The 22,629-nt window shown below is 40.1% G+C and overlaps 1 protein-coding gene across 8 annotated transcripts in view; it reads right to left on the bottom strand.

Annotated features, from left to right (window-relative positions):
- Positions 1-449: 449 nt before the first annotated feature.
- Ggamma30A (G protein gamma subunit 30A) overlaps positions 450-22,629 on the bottom strand; it is a 45,932-nt gene continuing 23,752 nt past the window's right edge. For 4 of the 8 annotated variants that reach the window (NM_001201820.2, NM_164851.3, NM_001259021.2 and 1 more), the window contains one exon: positions 11,146-11,888. In NM_001201820.2, coding sequence (NP_001188749.1) covers positions 11,783-11,888 — 106 coding nt within the window. In that variant the 3' untranslated portion in view covers positions 11,146-11,782. Of the gene's footprint in view, positions 11,889-22,629 lie in introns of all 8 variants that reach the window. The other 4 variants (NM_001298847.1, NM_080068.4, NM_164852.3 and 1 more) reach the window with 3 other exon arrangements.

Below are 22,629 nucleotides of genomic sequence, written 5' to 3'. Positions count from 1 at the left end.
CTCCTCTGTAAAGCGGAATTTCATACCGTGGGCTGACAGTCTATAATTACAATTGCAAAAGGGCGTGGGCGTGGCGCCGCAGGCGGTGGGCGGAAGTGGGCGTGTTGCTGGACGAGCGCCAAATTGGACGAGCCTAATAAGAACCGGGCTTGGCAATTTGGGCAGCATTTCTTGTGAAACTATTTCCCTTTTCCATTCCATGAATTTGCATCAGGACCTCCTGTCGTGTCCTGTCGTGTCAAATTAAATCAACACGAATTGAAGAGTAGCGAAGCGGGAACATTCATCAAAATCTTCCCATTTACACACAAATAAGCGCATTAAATTCCATTCTGCGAACGAACGAAAAAAATGAGCCTATTTTTCTAATATCCATTACGAATGGCGATCTATTTCTGGCCACGCTGACACCCACACCTCGACATCCTTGTCTCGTTCATGCTTCATTTGGTCCTGGCTCTCGCACTAATAACAAATTTATTATGGCCGCTTATCAATCAAAAGCTTTTGTTATTCGAGTGGAATGCGTAAGTGACAGCGGAGGCGGCGGCGCAGGATTCGGACTCCAAGTGGCAGTGCCAGTAAGAGGTCGTTAAAAGCCAAAACAACGAAGGGGGAGATTAGGACACCAAGGAGCAGAGGTGTTGTTGTCCATTCCCAGGGTGACTGACAAAAGGCTGCGGTTGAACGGGAAACATAACTGAAAAGGACGAGGTCATACCATTTAAATGCTTAATTCCAAGTCAAACTAAGACGATGTTGTTCACAATTTATTTTTGGTGCCTATAGCATAGAAAAGCGTATGCCTAAATATACAAATTAATATTTAATTTAGTAATATAGTTTATTAGGTATTCCCACACATCCCCTCTGGCATTAATCATGCAGCTTAGTGGCAACTTTATTTTATCCAGCTCATTAGCAAATCGTAACCATGGGTGACTTAACCACCACACTCTAGTCCACTAACAAATATGGCCTTGGGCAATGTTAACGACTGCAAACAAAGCCCTCGGCAAGCAAAAACACCAAACTCAAACACACCGACACTCTGATGTCCGGTTAGTGTAACCTTTTGGAACAGAGAGATATTGGGGAGAGATCGCATTAATTCCGGGCCAACACTTGAGCCGCTTATTAGCAAGCAGGCAAATGATGGTCATGTCTGGCACGGTACTTGCCCCCAGTGGGCGTGTCCCGGACCATGATGCCGAACCATAACTTTTAGGCTTTTCCATGTCAACAAACATAAACAGAGCGCAGACACACGAGAGCAAACATATTCAGGCGAACAGGCAGGCCAAGAACAAACAATGGGCGGAAATGTGTGTCATATGAGGTGGGCCGGGCGGGGGGCAATGTTCTCTATAGTTCGAGAAAAGCTCGAAAACATTATTTGTGCACTTTTGTTGCCCTTTTGAGGGCGTATTAACATATTCTTTGCTCTCCAGAACGATAAGGTCAGCCCTCGAGCGCAGCGATGTATGCAAAATCCGGACGCCGATAAAGTTATCACTTCCATTCTCTCGTCCTTTGCCTGTCTTTGATTAGAGAGCTGCTCTGGCCGAAAGTTTTGAACGGTAGGAATGGAAATTCGAGTGCTGCACAAATACGCGTGGAAAGTTCTACGTTTTCCCGTTTTTCACTTTAAGCACCGACCATTATCCTTGCAAATAAATAAACAAATTACTTTCACTATTGCCGCCCGAGCGGAGAACCAAAAGTAAGCTACGACTTAAGTGTTTGGCAAATAAGCCAAAACGGCAACAGCTTTCGATGGCTGCCAGCCGCTTTAATATTATTAAAAAGCTTTATATTTGCTTTTATTAAGACCAACTCTTTCACTCTGTTTGGTCTGCGTGTGCAAAGTGCAAGCTAACGAGCCGTGCTCACTGAAAAGAGCCCACATATCAGCAGAATCTGTAGAATGGGTGAATGCACCACGTAACACCAGTCGATGCAGAAATTGGAAACCTTTTGGCGTTATTAATAAAGGAACTGCTACTGAAACGTATATGATTGCCGTTTTATGCAGTTGATAAGGATAATTAACTTGAACATGCAGACGAATAACATGCAGTAACTTATTAAGTTAACTAACCGTAACGTGACAATCTGGCACGTTTTCCATTTTCTGTAACATTTTCTTGTTAATAATTTACTTGTTATATTCCAAACACATAGGAAGAAGTTGCTTTAGAATTTCTTGTAGCGCTTTAAGCACTAATAAAATATAATTTTATGAAATATCTTCCCTCAAGTGTCTTCACTGTTAAGACTTCACCGAGAGAGTATTAGCCACTTCGCCCAAAACAGACTGATTTTCAGTCTGCTTCATTGCCCTCTTCGTCGGGGAAATATTTTAATAAATCTGTGTACACGCACACACTCGCAGGGCGAAACAAAAGTTGGCCGTAAAAGAAAAACATATTTTTATTGGCTTTCTCTTCACCACTTGGAAGTGCAAAAATGGCTGGCCGAAAGGGGTTGAAAGTACAGCCACACCCGAGTGAAACATCTTTTTTTTTTGCGCCCGGTATTATAGGTATACATTTATGAAATTGGAACAGTTCTCGCTTTAATTAAGAGAAAGTGAAAAATGCTTGCGTGACTGGCAAATATTTTGTTTAACTTTTGCCCGGCACTTTTGACTGTTCGACTGCTCCCCCTTGTCATCATCTGTTGCCTCATTTTCGCATTCTTTTCGCACTGTTCACTGTGCAGTTAGCAAACGAAATTTCATTTAAATGCCCAACAGCCCGCAAAGTATGCAACGATTTTGGCCCTCACTATCTCCATTCCTGTGTGCTGTATGTGTGTGCGTCTCTATTTGCATGACTGTGTCTGTGTGGATGTGTGCTAAATGCACTTGTTCTAGATAATTAAAAATGTCATGCAGTTTTTTTTTTGCCACCCCAGCTGGCCAAGTTTTTTGCATTTAATTTCGTTTCACGTTTTATATTTTGTTCGTATATTTGGGTGCATTTTCGTTGCATTCGCTGCGGAGCTCTAGTTATATATTCATCGTATGTGCTCGCTCTTGATTTTTGCCTTTGTTATTTGCAGGAATTCTGGGCTTATGCGTGAATAGTTTTTGCTTACACGTCACTTTGAATTTATTCATTTTTTGTTGATTTTCTGTTGGGGATTTTTTCCTTCATTCATGCGTTTATTTTTACCGTGTGCAAATCGGATTTTGTGCGGGGTGTCTTTACACTCGACTGGGTCGTGAGAGTGTGAGTGGAATATGGGATTAAAAAATATATGCCAATATTATTTTAGGCCTTGATAGAGAATGAAAATGTATTGTAACAATTTTGTTGCTTTGTAATCTCCGATTTGCCGTTCAGATAGCTGTTGAAACTGCTGAGCAGGCAGTATTTTTTTTTTTAAATCAAGAAAATCCATTTCAACTAGTGTGATAGTCATTAAGGATTTTCGCAGCTCAAAGGATCACACACTTTTAGTTCAAACTCATCCCTTTAACGCAATTGCATAATTATTTCTACCAATGCCGCAACCGCAAAGAGAACTTTACTGAATAGGGCTCAACTATTGGCGAAACACTCAACAAATTGCAGGGAAACTCGAACCGCAGAATGTAAATATACCCGACCACATATTAAGGCTACCCCCAAACTATTCTCTCATTCTTTGTTGGCAGCTGGCAAATTAATTGATTTGAGGTGGAATGAGACGGTCGCTCACTTGGCACGTGAAATTAATTCGACTTCCGCCGTTGGAACCGTTTCAAAATGTAGCTCAACAAATTTTCATTATTCCCCAGCTTAGTTTAGCTTTCAAAACTTTTTGGCGCTTTTCCGAGAACTTGCCAACAATTGGGTGCTAAGTGTTTTTCCTTTCATTTCGAATCGGTGGGATGTTAGGTATTACCAACCGTTTTCGGGTAGCAGGTGATCATTTTTTTCATCCGTAATTGAGTGCAGAACCTTTCAACACCTCGGCACACAAAAGGGGTTAATCGGCTTCGGTCCTCGGCGGGATCCACCCGCAAGTCATTTGCATAAGTGTGCCAGAAACACGGGCCAACTGACGGGTCACAGGATGTAAGGATACGCGGGTCGCCCACCTGACTGCCCTCGAACCCAAGTCGCTTGCAATTAAATTTAATGAGAATTAATACGTATAAGATTTGACTGGATGCCATATTTTTTCCACTTGGTTGAGTACCAAAGGCCCAATAGCGTAAATTATAAAAAGAATAACAAAAGCCATTGAAACGGGTAGGAAACAAAAGGGGAGTGACTTACCTTAAATTGTTCATTGAAATTTTAAAAAACACTGCTGGTGAGCCTAATCAAAATGAATCTTTAGTTAGTAAGAAGACGAAAGTCTGACTCCGTTTACATTTCGGTCACGGAATATTACTTAGAATTTAAATTAACCATGCACTAACCGAAAAACTTTCGAAACTTTAGAAGGAGCTTGTGATTTTACATTTCTGATTAATTTCAAGGGGTTGTGACCTTTCAGTGGTTGGGTCCTCAGCCAATTTACAGCTCCTTTCATTATTCATGTTTAAATTCAGCTTCCTGGTGGCCTCCTTTTTGCTGTTTTTATCACCAGACGACCGCCCAAAGAAACTTTCGCCGGCCATGGAAAAAGCGCAAAGCGACCGCAAGATAAACGTTAAACAAACTTTATGCAAGCCCAACCAACGGAAAAAACAAGCAGAACCTCACGCTAAAAAAGTAGCCGAAAGTAAATCCTGATAATTTTGCTGTCGCTTTTTAAATAAAATATAAATCAAGCCATGTGTTTTTTTTTTTTTGTTGGTGGGGGGTGGGTGGAGGTAAAAATGTAGGTGTTCTGAGTGCTCTTTAGGTTACAGCTTGTCACCAGTCCGTCCATCAGTTGGATAGAAAGGGAGAAGGACAGCCGGACGGTAACTAAGCCAGACTGTCAAACAGTTGGCTTTCCCCATGGTGAGATTTCCCAGCACTTTCCAGCTTTTTCCGAGCACTGATAAATCCCAGTGCTGACAGTTCGTTGACTGCCTTAGCGGCTTCTGTTCGCTCACCTGAGCGATCCCCTTGAGGTGGAAAAACGCCGACAGAGATAGAGCTTCCACTGGCATACGCTGCGTATACTTGATAAGCATTCCCCAGCTGACATGTTAATTAGTATAGGACGACAGGCCTTGACGATAATCCGGCCATATTGTGGGGTCTCATTAAAAACCAGCATCGCCGCAGACCGAAAACCATTTTCATAATCAAACAGAAGCGAAAGTCACCGAAACCCAAGGCCGCAGCAGAACAAGTAATGTCAATTGCATTAGAAAATGCATTTAATGAGCACTGCAGAGGGGTGCAAAAATGTAGGGAAAGTACATGAGGGGTGCAGGGGTTGGTCGAGCAAATGGCGTATAAAATGGCGACACTGAGACGCTGAAATGGCAAACAGCAAATAACAAATTGGTCGAGAGAGTGAATAGCTGTGGGTGAACAAAATGTGCTTTTCATCTGAGTACAGATTTTCATCTGAGTACAAATGTAAGTTTATGCGTTGCAGTTTTTCGCTTTAATTACCGCAAAATCAGTCAATTTCACACATACAGTTATTAATCACATTTAAGTCATTGTCATATCGAACTGAACTGATTTGCATGCACAAAAGCCAATTTATAATCGCTGCCAGGGGATTGGCATTTTCATATTCATCCATTGGCCGGCCATTGTGTTTCAGCAATTGTCAGTGCTTTCTGCGGCATTGAAATGCTAATTTAATTGTACATCCAAGTATGCGAAATAAATTTGACAAATTTCCTGTATGCTTTGCGCCTCGGGGATTCTCTTGAATGAGTTAAACCGGCCTCAGATTCGCATTAAACCCTTTAATTCGAACGCTGCTATACCAAAGGCAACCAAACCGAACGGTGCTCAATATCTTTCGGTAGCACCCACAGTACTTGTATCCAGCTGGGAAAGGGTTTGCAATCTGTTTTGAAAAGACCGCCCGGTATGCGGGCTCCTTACGAGAAAGGGAAATAAATACTTGATAAACCAGAGATGGGCAATAAATACCCAGACTATACTACGGATGGAGAGAGAAGGATACCTTTCCGTTTTGGCCTCCTGTACTTTTTTATCGCTTCATGGTAATTTAAACACTTCTGGGTTTCCGCTGTTTTTTTTTCCCTTTGGCCCCTGGGTGGCATTAATTTCGCACTCTAGCAATTGGCATATAAATTCGAAATTTTTCCGTTTTCTCAGTTCGCTCGGTAGCCAGCTCAATTTGCATATGAAATGTGTCTAAATATGGAGATATTTGACAGCCACTTGTGCGCAATATCAGGCAGTCACTTAAGGCGGTCACATACCAACCTTTTAAAGGGAAATGCTAACTGAAATTAAGTCTGTAAAAGGACTGAAGTGACAACGATTCACTAAAAGTAAACTCAAAAGTATTCAGTGTTTAATTGAATCTTAATTTATTTTTGCAGCATCTGAAATAATACACATTTCCAAAATCCATTGAGTTTGAAACAAATGCCACGCGATTGCCAAGCGATAATCAGGCGCATGACTCATTGTTTTCTGCCAGACAAAGGCGAGTAGCAAATACCAATCCATTTTCTAAATGAATTTAGATGCCAGGCTTTGCTGGTCATTGGCTCTAGATTGATTTGCTCAGCCAAAGCGTTATTTGATCCCACTTCAACATGAGCTATTTGGGCGACGTCATTTGAGTGTTAAAATTTAATACTCCCATAAAAGATGGAAAATGGGTTTTTTGTAAGGCTCAATAGACTCAACTAAATGGATAATCCATTACGCATACGCACCGTTTGCTAATTACTTGAAACATGTTCTGCAACAATTGAACAACTTGATGAAACTCAAAAGAGGAACTTGGCTCGGCTGAAAGTTTTATGCTTATCCGGCAAGCTGGCAAACTAGTAAGAAGCAAAAGTTGGGAACAACAGATGCAGTTTAAGAAACTGTCGCCGGCTGCTCTTTATTCCGTGATATCCTTTCATACTTACGTCAAGAGCAATTGTCAGGGCTGGAATTCTGAAATAAGGTTTAGCCCAAAGTTTTTTGCCAGTCGCTGAGAATTCGAGGTTAATCTGAAGAAATACATTTAAATTTGCTCAACACGAAGCTCAAGCGCAATTATGTACAGGCCAAAAAGCAGATATACGAAATAATACCAACTGAATACGATAAGTATGGAACTTAGGCAAAGCATGGCAAAGGAATATGGAAAGCACAAGGCAGCATCAATATCAAAGCACAATCATCATCATCATCAACATCAACAAGTCGGGGGAGGATCTTAGCACGGTCGGGAAAGCTTCATCGGCTGACGGGAAATTGGGGGAAATAAAACACAATCGACATTTTTGTAGTTTTTGTTTTTTTTTTTTTATAGAGAGGGTAGTTTTTCTCCGCTAAGGATTTTCAAAGTTTACTTTTATTTAGAGAAGTTCCTTTAATGATAATCATACTTATGGTTTGTTTTTCAATTTAGCTCTTTTGCCTCTTGCTTACTGTGGTTTTTTAGTAGATGTTTTTTTTTTTAACAGCTAAATACATGTTCGTTATATCATACTATTTGAGTTTCGTGTTTGGTTTCTTCCGGTGTACTCCTTTCTCTCACCTATTCGTGTGGTTTGTTTTTGCATGGCTGCGTTAAAATTCTCTTACTAACTAGATTTAGCTTTTTTTTCTAAATTATAATTGTTTTGTTTGGTTTGCTTTGGTTTCTGGTTTCGCCTTGGTTGTAATTCGGCACCGTGATTTTGTTTGTCTGAGTTCGCAATTCGACAAGTTTAAGAATCAATCATATCATATAAGTTTTAAAATCGTAATCTATATGTCCATATATCTTAGTAATAACGTCACTTAATACCCTAAATTGTAACAATAATTTTTTTTTTACTGGTAAATAGTACACACATTTAATAAATACACATAGTAATATTGCCATAAGGCGTATCGTAAATATTGAGTTAATCTTTAATCGATAATATACTGGTTTGTCCATATATAATTTAAACACTTTCAATGAACTGTAACGTCAACTTAGCGCCTAGACAATCGTCTTCTTTGTATTTACCTAGTTCGACTTTGGCCTGACATCGCTAGTGCTCTGCTCAAGGCAGCACGCGGTTATCGCAGCTTTTGGCACATACTGTACTTCTGCCCCTGTGCAATTGTCAACTGTCTTCACTTATCTGCTAAATTCAGTAATTGAGTTCGCGTCGATTCATTTAACTTGCAATAACTGTTGGTGTAATATTTCTCTTGCATATATATATTTATATATTTAGATTTCAATAGTTAATTTTATTTTTAACATTTATATAATTGCATATGATAATGCCTAAACTTGCTGGAAAATGATTAAATTTATCCTCTGCTTAACATTTCCATCATTCCGTCTATCCTTTCACAAATGACCCTCAACATTAATTTTTCTATGGCTTGCATTTTTCTGCCTAATTCTAATGCGATTATTTAACGATTTTCGATTAAATACTGTCAAAGTGCGAGAACACCTTTCGAACGAGCTTTGTCGGTGCCCCATACCCAGTCGAAACTGTTGGAAAATCGTATGTTATCTAATCGAAGGAAACTTCTCAAGAACTTATCCTTATCTGGTCGGCGACACTTGTTCAATTTTGGCGACACCCTCACACCCATTTTACCGAGACTCCATGCTCTGCTACTCAGCGTGCTTAGTGCTCTCTTGAACGCATGTACAATTCCGCGTGGAACCTAACTGAAACTGGCTAAAAGTCATCAGTCTGAACTGAGCTTGGGGCACAAAACTGCACTGCTGTTGCGTACAAGACTATACATATATATATTTATATATATTTATTTATTTATTCAACTTGAACTTCATGCTTTGATTTTAACTTCCAAGCAGACGTAGACACCTGAAGGATACGAAGCATGCAAGTGAGGTCTGGCCACACTGATTGTTTCACATCCAATGGCATTCGACCGGTCTGTGAAGCCTGGCAATGGTGTCAGGTCATTACCAGTCTTCAAGCCTTTTGATTATACTTCACTAAACCATTTCATTTACTTCCCTATATGCCAATTCGTCGAATGAGTACATAATATATCGCTTTATATACGTTTTTTTTTGTAACCACCAATACCTTATTATAGTTTTGTGTGTTTGTTCTGCTCAATTTTGGGATGCAGCTTCTGTGTTTTCGCCCTCGGATGGTCTGATGTTCGATCTTGACGTAGCGGATTGCTACTTTGTGCTGTTTGTAATCCTAATCGTTTTCCATTTCCACATCGTTTTGTCGGCCAAAAGGTTCGTTGTTGGAACTTGGGCTCCATGACTTGATTACCTTACGATTTACCTCTGTTTCGTAAGCTATTGTATTCTGATGCATCTCATTCTCTGCGGAACTTCTCGTCTCTTTTCATCCATTTGTTTTCTCGGATTTCGCGCCATACGATGGCTTTCATCTGCATCGTTTGCTGCTTATTTGTAAGTTTCCTTTTCTGCTTGTTGTAATTGGAGTTTCTGTAGACTTTTGCGCGACTTACTTATAATAAATTTTACGCTCACTGCTCAATTTGCTACATTGTTTCTCAACTTAACATTATCATTTAATGTGTTAATTTTAGTCGCTATATAATTGTAGTGTTTTCATTAAGATTCTGTTTCATTTTTTTTTTTTTTTGTAACCTCAGTTTGTCGTTTCACTAATTTCAAGTATGTGTCGTGTTGAATGTATTGTGTTTAAGTGTTTTGATTGTTGTCTTTTTCTCTTCATATTCTTGTTCATCTTAATGGTAAAAACATATGTTTAACTTATTAATGGAAATCATCGCGATAAGCTGAACTTAGTATTTTATTAACGTAAACTCATAAATCGTCTTTGCTAGATTTTATGAATTTTCTTCAAACAGCTGAACAGCGCCTTGTTTTTTGGGAACCGCCACTGGGGCTCGCCCGTTTTATATTGTATATAATAGTTAATAATATAATATAGTTTACTCTTGTTCGTTTTGTTTTGTCAAGTCCATTCCGCGTTTCGCATATAACATATAAAGTTTCAGCTGACTTTTGTGGATCTCTCTAAAGTATTCACTAAGCTGGTTCATCTATGATCCATACAAATGTGTTGCGTCTTCTTCCATAGTTAATTGTTCTTATATGGTTTTTAAGTGTTTGTGTATGTTGTCTGCGTATATAATAATGTCCCGCTAGTTGATCGTAAACATATTTGTTAAAACTAAATATAATATTATCATCCTCGAGTAACTACAGCGTCTGCCTTTAAATAGCTCGTTTGCCTAGCATATAACTATAAGTATGTTGTATATAAAATTATAATATCCATATATTCGTATATACTATATGTTTAATTAAGTAAAACAATTGAATTTCTGTTTGGTTAGCGTTTGCCTGGCTACCAAATAAAAAAGCGCTACTCAAAATACGAATCTACTTAAAGAGTTAGCCCTTGATCTTAATCGCATTCTTTTGAATGGTGAAAAAGTTTTCTCTAAACAAAGTATTATCTATTTCGATCAATTAACCGTTTTGGGGGTAGTTTCTTAGACAAGCTTTGCAGGAGAAACCTTTTATAAAAGTTGGTAGATCTTTTGGTTTCGCATGGGATTCGAGGGCGTTTCTAAGGCTTCTTGTTGACTCTACTGATGATGGGTGGGTTACATTTATCAAGGCGCGTGCCCATATTCTTGTTTATGACTGATATGATTGAATTAGCGTTGTCGACTACTGTGTTTTGTTTTTGGTTTGGTTTCGGTTCGGGTGGGATTGGATGATGGAATGCGATGTCGATGATAATGTGTGCAAAAAAATACATAGCGATATAAAACAGAAAGTTCTAAGAATGTATGGCATGCAAAAACGACTAGGAACGATAGCTAGAAAGAACGAAGAGGGATGAAACGAGCGAGTAGAGTTGTAGAGAAGTAAAATAGACGAGCTTAAAACGACGAGAGAGGAACGACGAAAGATCGACAACGATGAGGAGCGCACGATGATGAATCGAGTTCGTGATGGAGTAACGAGTAGCGAGTACCTTGTGCCCGTACTCGTTGTTTTCAGGGTGTTCAGGATGTTTTTCTCTGTTTTCTCTGCATTCGTTTCGGGAGGCTAAGTTCACACAGAAGCATTGGCTGAAGTTCGCTGCTTCCACTACGCAGCGAATTTTGATTATTTTTATTGAGATGAGATTGTAAGAGTGTGGGCATAATTTTCACAACTTAAGCCTAGATCGAACTCATACCAAGCAACACCCGATGTCCTTCGCCCCTCAGTGCCACCTCCTGCGGCGGTAGGTCACCTGTTCGTTGACCAGCTGCCAGAACTTGGCATTTAGCCAAAGGACGAACAGGAGCAGCTGCATCAGTAGCGGCCATTGCTGCAGCTCGTACCGCGTCCTTCGCACCAGTTGCTGCAGACGTTGAATGCTCCGCTTGCCCCCGCCGCCCAGCGACCGATCGACCGGCGGCTCATAGCTCAAGTTGTAGTTGTAATAGTAGTAGTAGTTGTTGTTGTAGTGCTGCATCTCTACCGGCACCAGATCCGGGGATTCACCCAAATCCTGCCCCAAAACTTGGCTGCTACATTGGCTAGGGGTATCTAATTGCTGATGATGTTGAGGCTGTGCCTCAAAGGTATATGGATTGTTTTCTGTTCCAGTTGCTGTTGTTGTTCTTGTTGTTGTGGTATGAGTCGTGGAATGGGTTGCATTATTATTGTTTGGCTGGTTATCATAATTATGGCGGTATTTCTGTGGTTTACGATAATATTACATAATAACGCATTTGCCCTTTTCGGCCCATGGATTGTTCTTCTTATCCGGCGCATTGATCAACGGATCATTTTTCTCGTTCTCCTCGATGAACGAGCGCATTCTGTAAAGAAATTTTTTTATAAATTAGATTTAGGTAAGTAAATGGATATGTAAGTTAAATAGTATTATTTACAATTACACTCTCATCGTGTGCTCGACATAAATACTGAAAACTTACTACACAGTTGTTTCAATCTTAAGAGCAACCTTAAAGACAGTTTATAAATTTGCTCCGACTTCGCTCCACCTTTACCGTAAAATTTTACTAAACTTCAGCAATTTAATTTGGTAATCTGGTTCTTTAAAGCTCATAAAATGTGTAAGCTCCTGGTGTGGATGGTCTTTGTTAGAAATCAAGACATTTCAAAGGTATAAATACAAAAGGGGACATCCATCCGCACTTAAAGCTAAGCGGACATAAACTTGTAAATACCACACTTTTGAAGTGGAAAAGGTTGGGACTCGAGTCTGTATGGCAAAGGACAGCACATTTTATGTTAATCCACACGCAGATGGACATTAAAATGTTTGAACAGTTTGCACGCGCCGAGGAAACGAACAATGCAAAAGCTCCTTTCGGTTCCTTCGTCGCTCGCCAAAATATTCGCATATAAATTTTGACATTGTTTTTTTTTTTTTTTTTGTGTAATACGCTTATCCTTTGGGCCATAAAAATGGTGGCCCTGCCGTTTGCATTAGTCCCTTACTTTATTCGCTCTGTCTGACTGCGAGACTCCTTCCCATTGGTCTGTTTATCTATTTTTATTTCGTTTTCCCTGCTGCTTCTCAAGACAAAACATTTCGTTCCCTTCTACTTTTATTTTATTTGCAAAATTTGCAAGAATTTATTTATTTAAAGGGAGTGTTTGCGAGGAGCAGAAAGGAACTTGAAGGCACTTGCTTTGGCAGCCAAGAAATAGACAGTTTGAGAGACAGTCGACTGGGAATGAGTTTTGCATTTCAATTTGTTAGTTTCGTATCTTCCTGTCTCTTATTTTTAACTTTTTTTAATTCTCTTTTTGTAAGTCTCTCAACTGGAAAATCTACTTCATTGTTTCTTGTTAATAAGAGTTTTTAGGAAGTCCTTAAATTAAAAGAGCAGAAGTGAAGCTTAATGCACCTGCGAAAACTTTCCTTTAGAAAATTCCTGAGAATCTAGCATAAATTTGTAAAATGCATATTAAGTTAATCCAATTTATTTACCATTCTAAATGAATGCACAGCCACAATTATTTTAACACTTAATTTCAAAGAAGCAAAGTATTTTTCTCAAACAGTTTACTTTGACTTCGATTAAAATATCGATTGAATACCACACTTCATAGAAATGATTTCTTTTGTGCTGGTGAAATCTTATTTTATCAGAAAAAGGAAAATGCCTCGGGCACTTTTCCCATCCCCAGTCCCAGTAAATAAATACTTTGATTGCCCGTTTGCCATGGTTGCTTTCTGCACTTTCCGGCAAACAAATTGCATATTTCAAAAGCGGCAGCTATTTGTGGCTTTATTTATCGGACAAATGTTTTCTTTTGGCTTCTTGACCAAATCCTGCAGATGTTCCTCGCCTCTAAACTTCCCTTTCCACTTGGCAGCATTATAGTAAAATTTATTTGTGTGTTTGTTGGGGTTGTGTGTGCGCTTTCATTTGACCGCAAAATGCCTTTAAACATTGTGGTGTTACTTTGATGTCGTGTTTGTTCGATTAAATCTATTAATTTCGCATTGCATGTGGCGAGGTGTATAGATGTTTGCCATCAGTAGTGCTGATTGTTCCGAACAACCCTGTTTCACTGATGTCTACTGCATGGATCTCAATTATCGCATGCCAAGGTGTGCAGGTGAGGTCCGCCCCTCGTTTAACAGTGGGCGTGGCATGCATGCATAATTTAACTTAACAAGACCATGTCGTCGGCAGCGATGTCCTTGTTACACCGGTGTCGTTATCCTCATGCCAGTGCTCTGGATTTTCTCTATTTCCTTGCTCATTTTCCGCATCAACAGAGCAAAAGGCAATGTCATGCCAGCGGTTGGGGATATATGTCCCATGAAGGACTGCCTAAAACAATGCCCCCTGCCTACCGCTTTGCCCCCCACCCCATTTTCCTTCCTATTCGTCCTGGCTAATGGGCTTATGACTTTGCGGTTTCAGCCCGTGCAAGCGGGCAAACTCAAAACACACACACACACACATACACACTTGGAGAAAAGTAAAGATGAAAATCCACAGAGCTTAGGAAATATTCTTTTTGGTTTTCTGCTGTTTTCTCTGCTCTTTTTTAAGGGTAAACAAAGGCCAAGGGTTTTCTGGGGTTCGAGATTCGGCTTGGCAGTCAAGGCCAGGTCGAAGCGCAGTAAACAAAGTTGTTATGATGACGTTGGATATTTGGCAGCCGAAAAGTAAATTTGGAAAATACCTAGGGAACTTGGACCTTCTGCCGACCCAAGGATATATAGACTCCAGTCTGGCTCTTATCGTTAAACCCTTTTAGTAAGCGTGTTGCTGAACATGCATTTTTAATGAGAATATCAAAGCGGATTGAAAAGGGCAAGGAACAATGACATGGGACCCCTGGAATATCTGGTTTGGAAATTTAGATCAAAATGGCGCAAAAATGAAGTAAGAGCAATTAAAATATATTGCCATCATAGAGGCTTCCCTAACTTTGTTAGAAGCCAAGATATAGTCTAGAATTTCGCTCTTGAGTTTTCCTTTTGCCTTCGGGCTGCTCAGACCCACAAGTGCATGACATCATTAGCATCTGTTATGAGTTTCCCTTGTTTTGGAGAACTTTTCTCATAACACAAGTAGGTAATGGGAATGTAAGTAAAAGTAGACGAAATGCCACAGGGACATAAAAACTTTTATTCGTCATCTGCATTTAATTTGAGTGCCTTTGCCGAACATCGTGCCTTTGCAAACACAAGTTGATTGCCTCTCAAACTGCCATTCAGCGGCGAACACATTGAAAACTAATTCAGCAGCCGTTAATTTAATATGTTGACCGCAAGACCATAGTCGTTCCCTATCAGGACTGGAGCCCCTTTTACTAACCTCAAGCCCCACATGGCCATGTCGAACATGCTGGGCTTTTATGTGCTAATTGAAATGCCTCACATTTCCCATTCTGCCTTTACTCGTTCATGTATTTCCTGGGCGGAATGGAGCTCAGAACTGAATAACTGTAAGAGCCTGGAATGAAAAGTCATTTGGACGCACTTTCCGACACCATCACCGAGTCCCTGACAACATTTTGCTTTTAGGGTTAGGCGATTGATGTTCTGTGGCGAATAACAATGAAATCCAAACGAAGGAGAACAGAAGATCGATCCACAAACGTCAAAAGATGATGAAAATTAAACAATAATGGAAATCGCCGGATGTATGCATTAGGAGAAATTAATTATTCATTTACATATATAAAGTGTGTTTAATTTTGTGTAATCTGTAGGTGGAATTGGAATCAAACCCTAATTGACAGAAAACCTGGCACCGTTATCTGATTGGCATTGAACCGAAATTAAGTATACGTTAAATTCATGCTGATGATTTCGATTAATGAAGTAATTTGTGTTACATATCTCCCAGCAAAAACGTCGATTCGATTTTAGGGTCTAGCTAACCCACATCAATCTAAGCCCAGCGGAATGAGAGACACACGCACAATCTATAATTAAATGCGAAATCAACATTTGGTATTCCTCCCCTTTTTCGCCTGAAACCATCCAAGCAATCATTTACCTTTGAAAGTTTTCTACCTGTTCCGGTCTGGCAGCTGCACAAAAAAACATAAACACGATGTAAATGTTGATTTATTACAACCACAAGCACACGCAAATGCCACTGTGCGTATACGTAATCACACGCAATCTTAAGCGCCCGAAAGCATGCTACAAAAAGCATTATTTATCGATGGCAGCCGCAGTAGCAGAAGCCGGTCGAATTCGAAAGCATTAAGCTTAGATCCAGCAGCTTAGAAATTAGAATTGCCTGCTTTTCCAAAAGCCCAGAGCTCACCTCAACCCAAAACCCATAAAAAGCCCCAAACGCTGTCACAGCTCCCACATACATTTCATATTCAGCTTGGGTAAACAAATGCGTCAGCCACATGTCAATTTGCATCTGCTTGTGTTTTCCTCTGTCTGCTCTCCTTTATCTCAGTCCCAGCCCCTCGATTCAATTCGCTTGGCACACATTGTTTATCTTTGCCACGCATGTGACAGAAATGAAAAGCTTAAAATTTCATTTGAAGCCTATTATAATTGTTTACACACCACGGACGGTGGGGGATATCCGAAAACATTCCTATTGCTTTGCCCTTCCATCAGGTATCCATTATATTTCATTCAAAGTAAACGAATTAGCAATATACATGAGTTACATGGTTGATATTCCTATACTCTTATATATATTTGATCAAAATGATAATTTGGAATGCATACAAAATGGTTTAAGTTTTTCTAAAAATGTATTAGAACTTTCACCACCAATAAATGTAAATAAACTCGAAGCAGAGCATTTCGGAGTATCATTATGGAAATAAAATATTCATGTCCTCGGCTAGTTTTCATACACTCATATTTAGCAAGTGTTTCTCGGCACGACCTTCGCCATAAACTAATTTCTAGCTCATTTCACCCTCACACACACACACATGTGCCCTTTCTCATCTGCAACAAGGTGTGTGTGTGTGTGTGCGAGTATGTGCCGCGGCCTTCTGCTAAATTTAGCACACTTTTAAGCGCCACAGCAAGAAAAACAGAATTCCAGCGCCGAAGAAACGAAAATGGTACTTAAAACTCAGCAGACAAAACTTTGAGGGTCTTCCTTCCATAATTTACATACACAAGCATATATGGGTGTATACGGTCATGTGTATGTGAGTACCTGTTTTGGTATTTGTAAGCCACCATGCTCTTGTACTCTTTTAGCTAATTGCATTTTAATGCGCATTATTTAGCTGCCCATTGCATATTTCTCAGGTGCTTGCAACACAGAAATATGCATAAAATTCCTCTGTCGTTGTTTGTTTATCTATTTAGCATAAATAAATTGCATATGGGATATGCAAATTCGCCGTTGTTACACCTTAAATGGATGTGGATGCATTTTATTAGGTAAGCTGTGGGTGAGATTTGCATACCTAAGATGGAGTAAAACAGGAGGATAGTGCCAGGTGTGCACAAATCATGGCGGTTGTGCTGAGCTATAATAAAACTTGTGTAAATATATGATGGACAGCGCTCTGATATGCTTAGAGCGCATTTTTCATAGCTCAGTTTTAAATATTTAAAGTCAACAGCATGGACTTTAATAGATTACTGAGTAGAATGGTTGGCGTTAATCAAACTACAAGTCACGACTGCTTTCCAAAGGTAGAAAAACTCAATCAGAATCACAAAACATCGAATTGTGCAGTGAATTGCTAAACGGCAAGTCAAGAATGAACAACTGTTAGCAGACGTTCGTCTGACTGGGTCATTGTTTGCACTCACAATTGGCAAGAAAGTGAGCGGGGAATTTCGTTGGTTTCGCCTTATCCAATCTGTCATATAGACCGAAATGCACAAAACGCTAATCGTTGGGCCAGAAGGATGGCCCCCTACCTCAATGAAGGGTATCCTTTTTCCCCTTTTCCTTTGCATTCGCTCCACTTACAAACAGCTTTATTATGCACTAGCCGACATCCAAGCCCCTCTCGTCTTCATTTTTGGCCCACCATAAAAGTGTGCTCATTTTCTTAACCATTTCCTTGGCTCGCTGGCATTCTTTTGGCCCCAGGCTCAGCCTCAGCCACTACTGCCTTTTCATGAATAACAAATCAGGCTAAAAGACAAAATCTTTTCCACACCCCAGCCCCAGCCCCACATTCTGCCGCCGGATTCTAGGATCTGTGGGATACCGTAGGTCGGGGTCCATAGCCTGAACGGGCAAAAGTCGCAAGTTTTATGCATAGAAAACTACGCCGAGCACGATGACGAGGATGAAAGCCTTAAAAACAAAAAGCAGCAAGAGAAAAAGGATGTTTAGCATGGGGGAGGTGGTTGGACTAGGCATGGGAATGGCTGGCAGGAAAGGGCTCGGCCGGTCCACTTTCGTTGAATTGAAAAGAAATTGTGCAAAAAACACTTGAGCCGAGCTCTTCTCAGTTTTCGATTCAGAGTTCTCAACGTCGTCGTCAAGTGTTTGTCAAAGTTTGCCCCAGGTTAGGCCATGGAATTGTAGCCGGTTTTTTGTTCATTTCAAAAGTAGCAAATCAAATGACGTGTGACAAGTGCGGTCCGCAAGGATATTTATGCGAAAAGCAACTCTGAATAGGCACTGACAAATAACTGGCTCAACTGGCAAGGCCACCTTGGAAAATATACATAAATAAAAGGATAAAAAAAAAACAACAACATCGATAGAATGAACATTCAGTGTGGTGAGCCGAGAAAATGTAACTTTAAAGTGACGGACAGGTCGATACGAATCTAGTTTACCCTTTTAGTCTACGAGTAACGGGATTCTCAACTTAAAGATGTTTTGGAACCAATCAATTTTAATTACTAGTGAACAAGTACATAAGCCTATACTTTACTTGGAATTTATTCGATCTTATTTAAGATATTATATAAATGGGTCATTCATGATTTTAATAAAATGAGACTATTTTATGTTGGGTAAAATATTTACAGATTTTACTGAACACACGTCTTCTATGGAATAATACATAAATAATAATTTAATTAAGACATTCATTAGAGTTTATAGCCATACCAATTTTCACAAAATCCTTCAAACTGAAACTTGACATGCAATTTCACTTAAATTGCACCCACTTCTTAACGCAATTCTCCAGGTGAAATCCGATTCCGGGCTGAGGGAAAACAGAAATCAATGGTAAATGGAAACAGGCTAAGCTCAACTCGCACGTATTTTATGTGCCGACTGAAGGAGACAGACTTAAGTTGAGTGTGGAATAAAGCAATATTTTGCATTTTCCACCGCCCAATCGCACGACCACAAACCGATTTAACTAGAACTGTGCAGAAATCGAAAGCAATGAAACAGAAACGCTAAGCACATGTGTACATACATATATCTGAGAGCTGTTCGCTTATTTACCATTCCTGGCACGCACAATTGTTGGGGGAAGTTTGTGGTAGGGGGGATTCGATTTTAAGAGAGCTTAAGTACATAATACCTGGGCTCACTTCGATAATTACAGATCGTATAGCTTCTAGTTATGTACACATGACCCGGGTAAGGCGGTTAATGCAAATGCATAATGCTCGTCTGCTGATGAACTGAATGTTGAGGCGGAAATTTAATGCCAGAAATTGCAAATTTCCTGCTATCAAAAACTTGTCGAGCGGTGTGGAAGGAAGCTTTCCGCCTCCATCCAGCACCCAAATACCCATGCCATACCACATATACAATGTACGTGTGTGTTTGATGCAAAAATGGTTACCCAAGTGTTTTTGTTGTCCCCGTTTCGGTTGTTATGTGTATTTGCATATTTGATTTGCAGCAGAGCCAGTTTTGCTGCTGCAACCAGATTTGGCCTCCACTTTTAACTCATTCTGTGTCTTTGCCACACATGTCATACACTTTTGGGAACAGTTGAAAATGAATCTCATTTCGGTCGCTCGAACTATAAAACTTAAACACATGCAAATCGGAGACATGCCACCATCTTATGATTTGAGAAAATTTGAATAATTTAATTTCCAACAGTTTTCGTTGGAAAGAGCGTTAAGCTGGAAAATATATATAGTAGGCTGTTCTTCAACGAAATAAGTCGGAATTTCTCAAATGGCTAGTTACAACCAGTTTTCGAATATAACTTACAAAGATTAAACTTAAACAAAAAGTTTTGCAGTCATCAAATAATGACAAATGGCTTAAGCTTTAGTAAACTATGAAACAATACAAAGTAGATTTTTTGGCTTTATGTACTTTCAGGCCAAAGACTGTCGCTGACTGATTAATTGATGCGGAAAAAAGATGGCCAAGTCAGCGAACAAGCCATGATTGATAGTTTAAGTTGAGTTTAATGAGCCCTGAAGCCCGCAGAAAACCAAGTTTGTTATTCGAGGCTTAGCACACGCCACTTCCGCAGAATATCCTTAACCACACAATCTCTTTTAAGACACTTCGCTCCACAAATTCTGGTTCGTTCGTCACGCACTTTGTTTATTAATATTTATACACATTTAATCGGCACGCAAAACTTAATTAAACTTTCCGCATTGCTTTTTTTCCGACCTCCTAAACCATCAAACCATCAAAAAAAAAAAGGATGAGCTTTGCACGCCTTCCCTGACAAATTGCCTGCGAGGAAGTTGAAGGATGTAGAGGGATGAGTGGGTGGTGTAAGCATGAGTGTGTGGTCGGTATGTCCAGAGCCGAAAAGCAATTTGCAAGCTAAATGATGATGGTTCTCCGCACTTTGTTATGCAATTTTTAGCAGCCCAGCTTGCTGCTCTTTTAAATGCAAATTCTCCACAGCGACAATTAATTCTGTCCCTCGTTTTGGTTAGCAAAAGTGTGTGCGAGTTGTGTGTCCGTATCACCAATATCCGCCGAAAACTAGGATACAATTTATTTGGCCCAAGCCGAAAGTTGTTACAGTTTGATGGGACATCATCAATTAACCGCGCACACAACTGTACCTCCCAGCCAGAACATCGGTCGAAGGGGGGTGGTACTTTAGTGGTGGGGAGGGGCGTGTCCATCATTTCTGACATCCTGCGGTTTTCACCCGATGCTCAATTGCAAACGAGGATACAAAGTTGTTGCTCTGTACGCTTGAAAAGTTTGCCGTATCCTTTTAGCGTTAACTGTACTTTTTTGTTAGTTAGTTGTCGCTGCTCTCAACTCGCTCTCACCCAGTTGCAATTCTTGTTGTTGTTGCGCTCTAATTCGCCGTTAAGTGGCTTTTGGACATTTGTTGTGAAACTTTTCCTCTTTTTCCCCCATCGTCTTCTGTGGCTAACGTTTTTTTCATTGTCGATTCTTCTAGCTGCGGTTTCACCCCGCAGCCAGTGTTGGTAAACTACAGCAGGTTAAGTCCTGTCGCAGTAGCTTAATGAGTGCCGCGTGGTCGGGATGAAAAGTTCGGGTGGCACACGGCACGAAGTCCTTAAAGTGCTGGCATCTGAAGGACACCAAAAAAAAACCTAGACAAAAGACCTCTCGTAAATTGGTTTTTCAATTGTCAAATTCTAGCCGAAGTGCAAAGAAGTGGGAATTAGTTTTTGGTCTTTGGTTAACAACTTCTGGTAACAGAAGTTCCTAACAGGGTTCCTAACAATAAAATTCAAGCATTTCAAGAGCCTTACATTTTAGTAAAAAAATGTCTGGCTTTAATTCTACATTAAAAAGAATTAAAATACACCATTTCGAAGTACATAGATGAATGGCAAATTTACCGAGTGTTTGCATGGCAATGAATATATTTCCACTGAACAATCAAACAGCGTAAGAGAATCAGAATAAATAAATATACACATTCGATTTCCTATTTCTCAATATTTTTGTGCGAAACAACTAAATAGACAAACCAATGTTTGTTTAAGATTTTTTGTATGGTTTTTGGTTTATCCAACTCATGCGTGCGTCGGCATTTTTACGCCCTCTCCATAGAAAGCGATTCCGTCGCTTTATCTGCAATCACAATCTCGATTTGATGACCATTTCGCTGCATAAATAAAGCAATAATTTAATTTTAAGCCCACATTGGCGCTGAAGCACCTGGGTGCGGCGGAAACAAAGCGATTTTATCCATGGGCCCAAATGGCCATCATGAAGCCCAAATGGCCATCATGGAGCACACATATGTGCTCGAATCTGTTGTGTATCTGTGTGTAACTACACTAAGCCAAAATTAATCAAAAATATTTATAATCGATACAATGAATTTCTAGACACAATTAGAAATGCTCAATGCTTAGAGCATTTGGTGGCATAAGGGTATACATACATAATGCAGATATGTGCATCATAAAGAATAGTCTGATGATTTACAAGTATTTTTTCTCAGTGTGATCGTAATACCACCTACCGACCAGGAAACATTCGTGTTTGGAGAGCAACGCTGTCTCATTGTTATGGACAATGATGCAGGAAGACAGCCAGAGATTTTATGGCGCACATTTCATGTGCAAAAAGTATCCAAAGGAGACGCCATCGCCGGGGAAAAGTTGTTTTAATTACTGGAACATGGCACATGAAACTCAGACGAAGGCGGAACGTCTTGCCGTTTCAGCTGCTCCTAATAACCGACTGACACTCTTCCATGCATGAATGCATGGCTTTGAGTGTGAGTATGAACAACATTGTATGTATGTGTGAGGGGAAAGGTTCTGGTCCAGTACAGTCACCGACAAAAGGCTCTCGACGTGACTGTCCACCATTACGTATGCAAAATTTAATTTCGCAAATGAAAACGAGGACGAACGGGTAAGAAAGGCGTGGAAAAGTGGCACGTTGAGGCTACCACGACAGTCGCAGTCACATTTGCAGTCACAGTGACTGGCAAAAGTCATGACTGCACTTAAAATTAAAATCACCACCCTCTTGCCTCGCTCCGCCATTGTCTGTCTTCCATTCACTCTGCTCATTTCGCCCAGCCAGACACAATTTAACAAATTAAAAAAATGGAAGACCTAAAGGATTGAGGGCTGGCGTGAAGGAAGGATGCTGGCAAACAGGAAGGGACAGCGCAGTGAAACGACCATGACCAAGAGATTTGCCAGCCGAGGCGGGAAATATGCAAAAGGCTTTGGGGAATTGCCCATAAAAAGCTCATCTAAGTTCT

Source organism: Drosophila melanogaster, chromosome 2L (assembly GCF_000001215.4).
Source record: "Drosophila melanogaster chromosome 2L".
Lineage (NCBI taxonomy): Eukaryota > Metazoa > Arthropoda > Insecta > Diptera > Drosophilidae > Drosophila > Drosophila melanogaster.
Note: the sequence above shows the minus strand (reverse complement) of the source record. Positions and strands in the feature narration are given on the sequence as shown.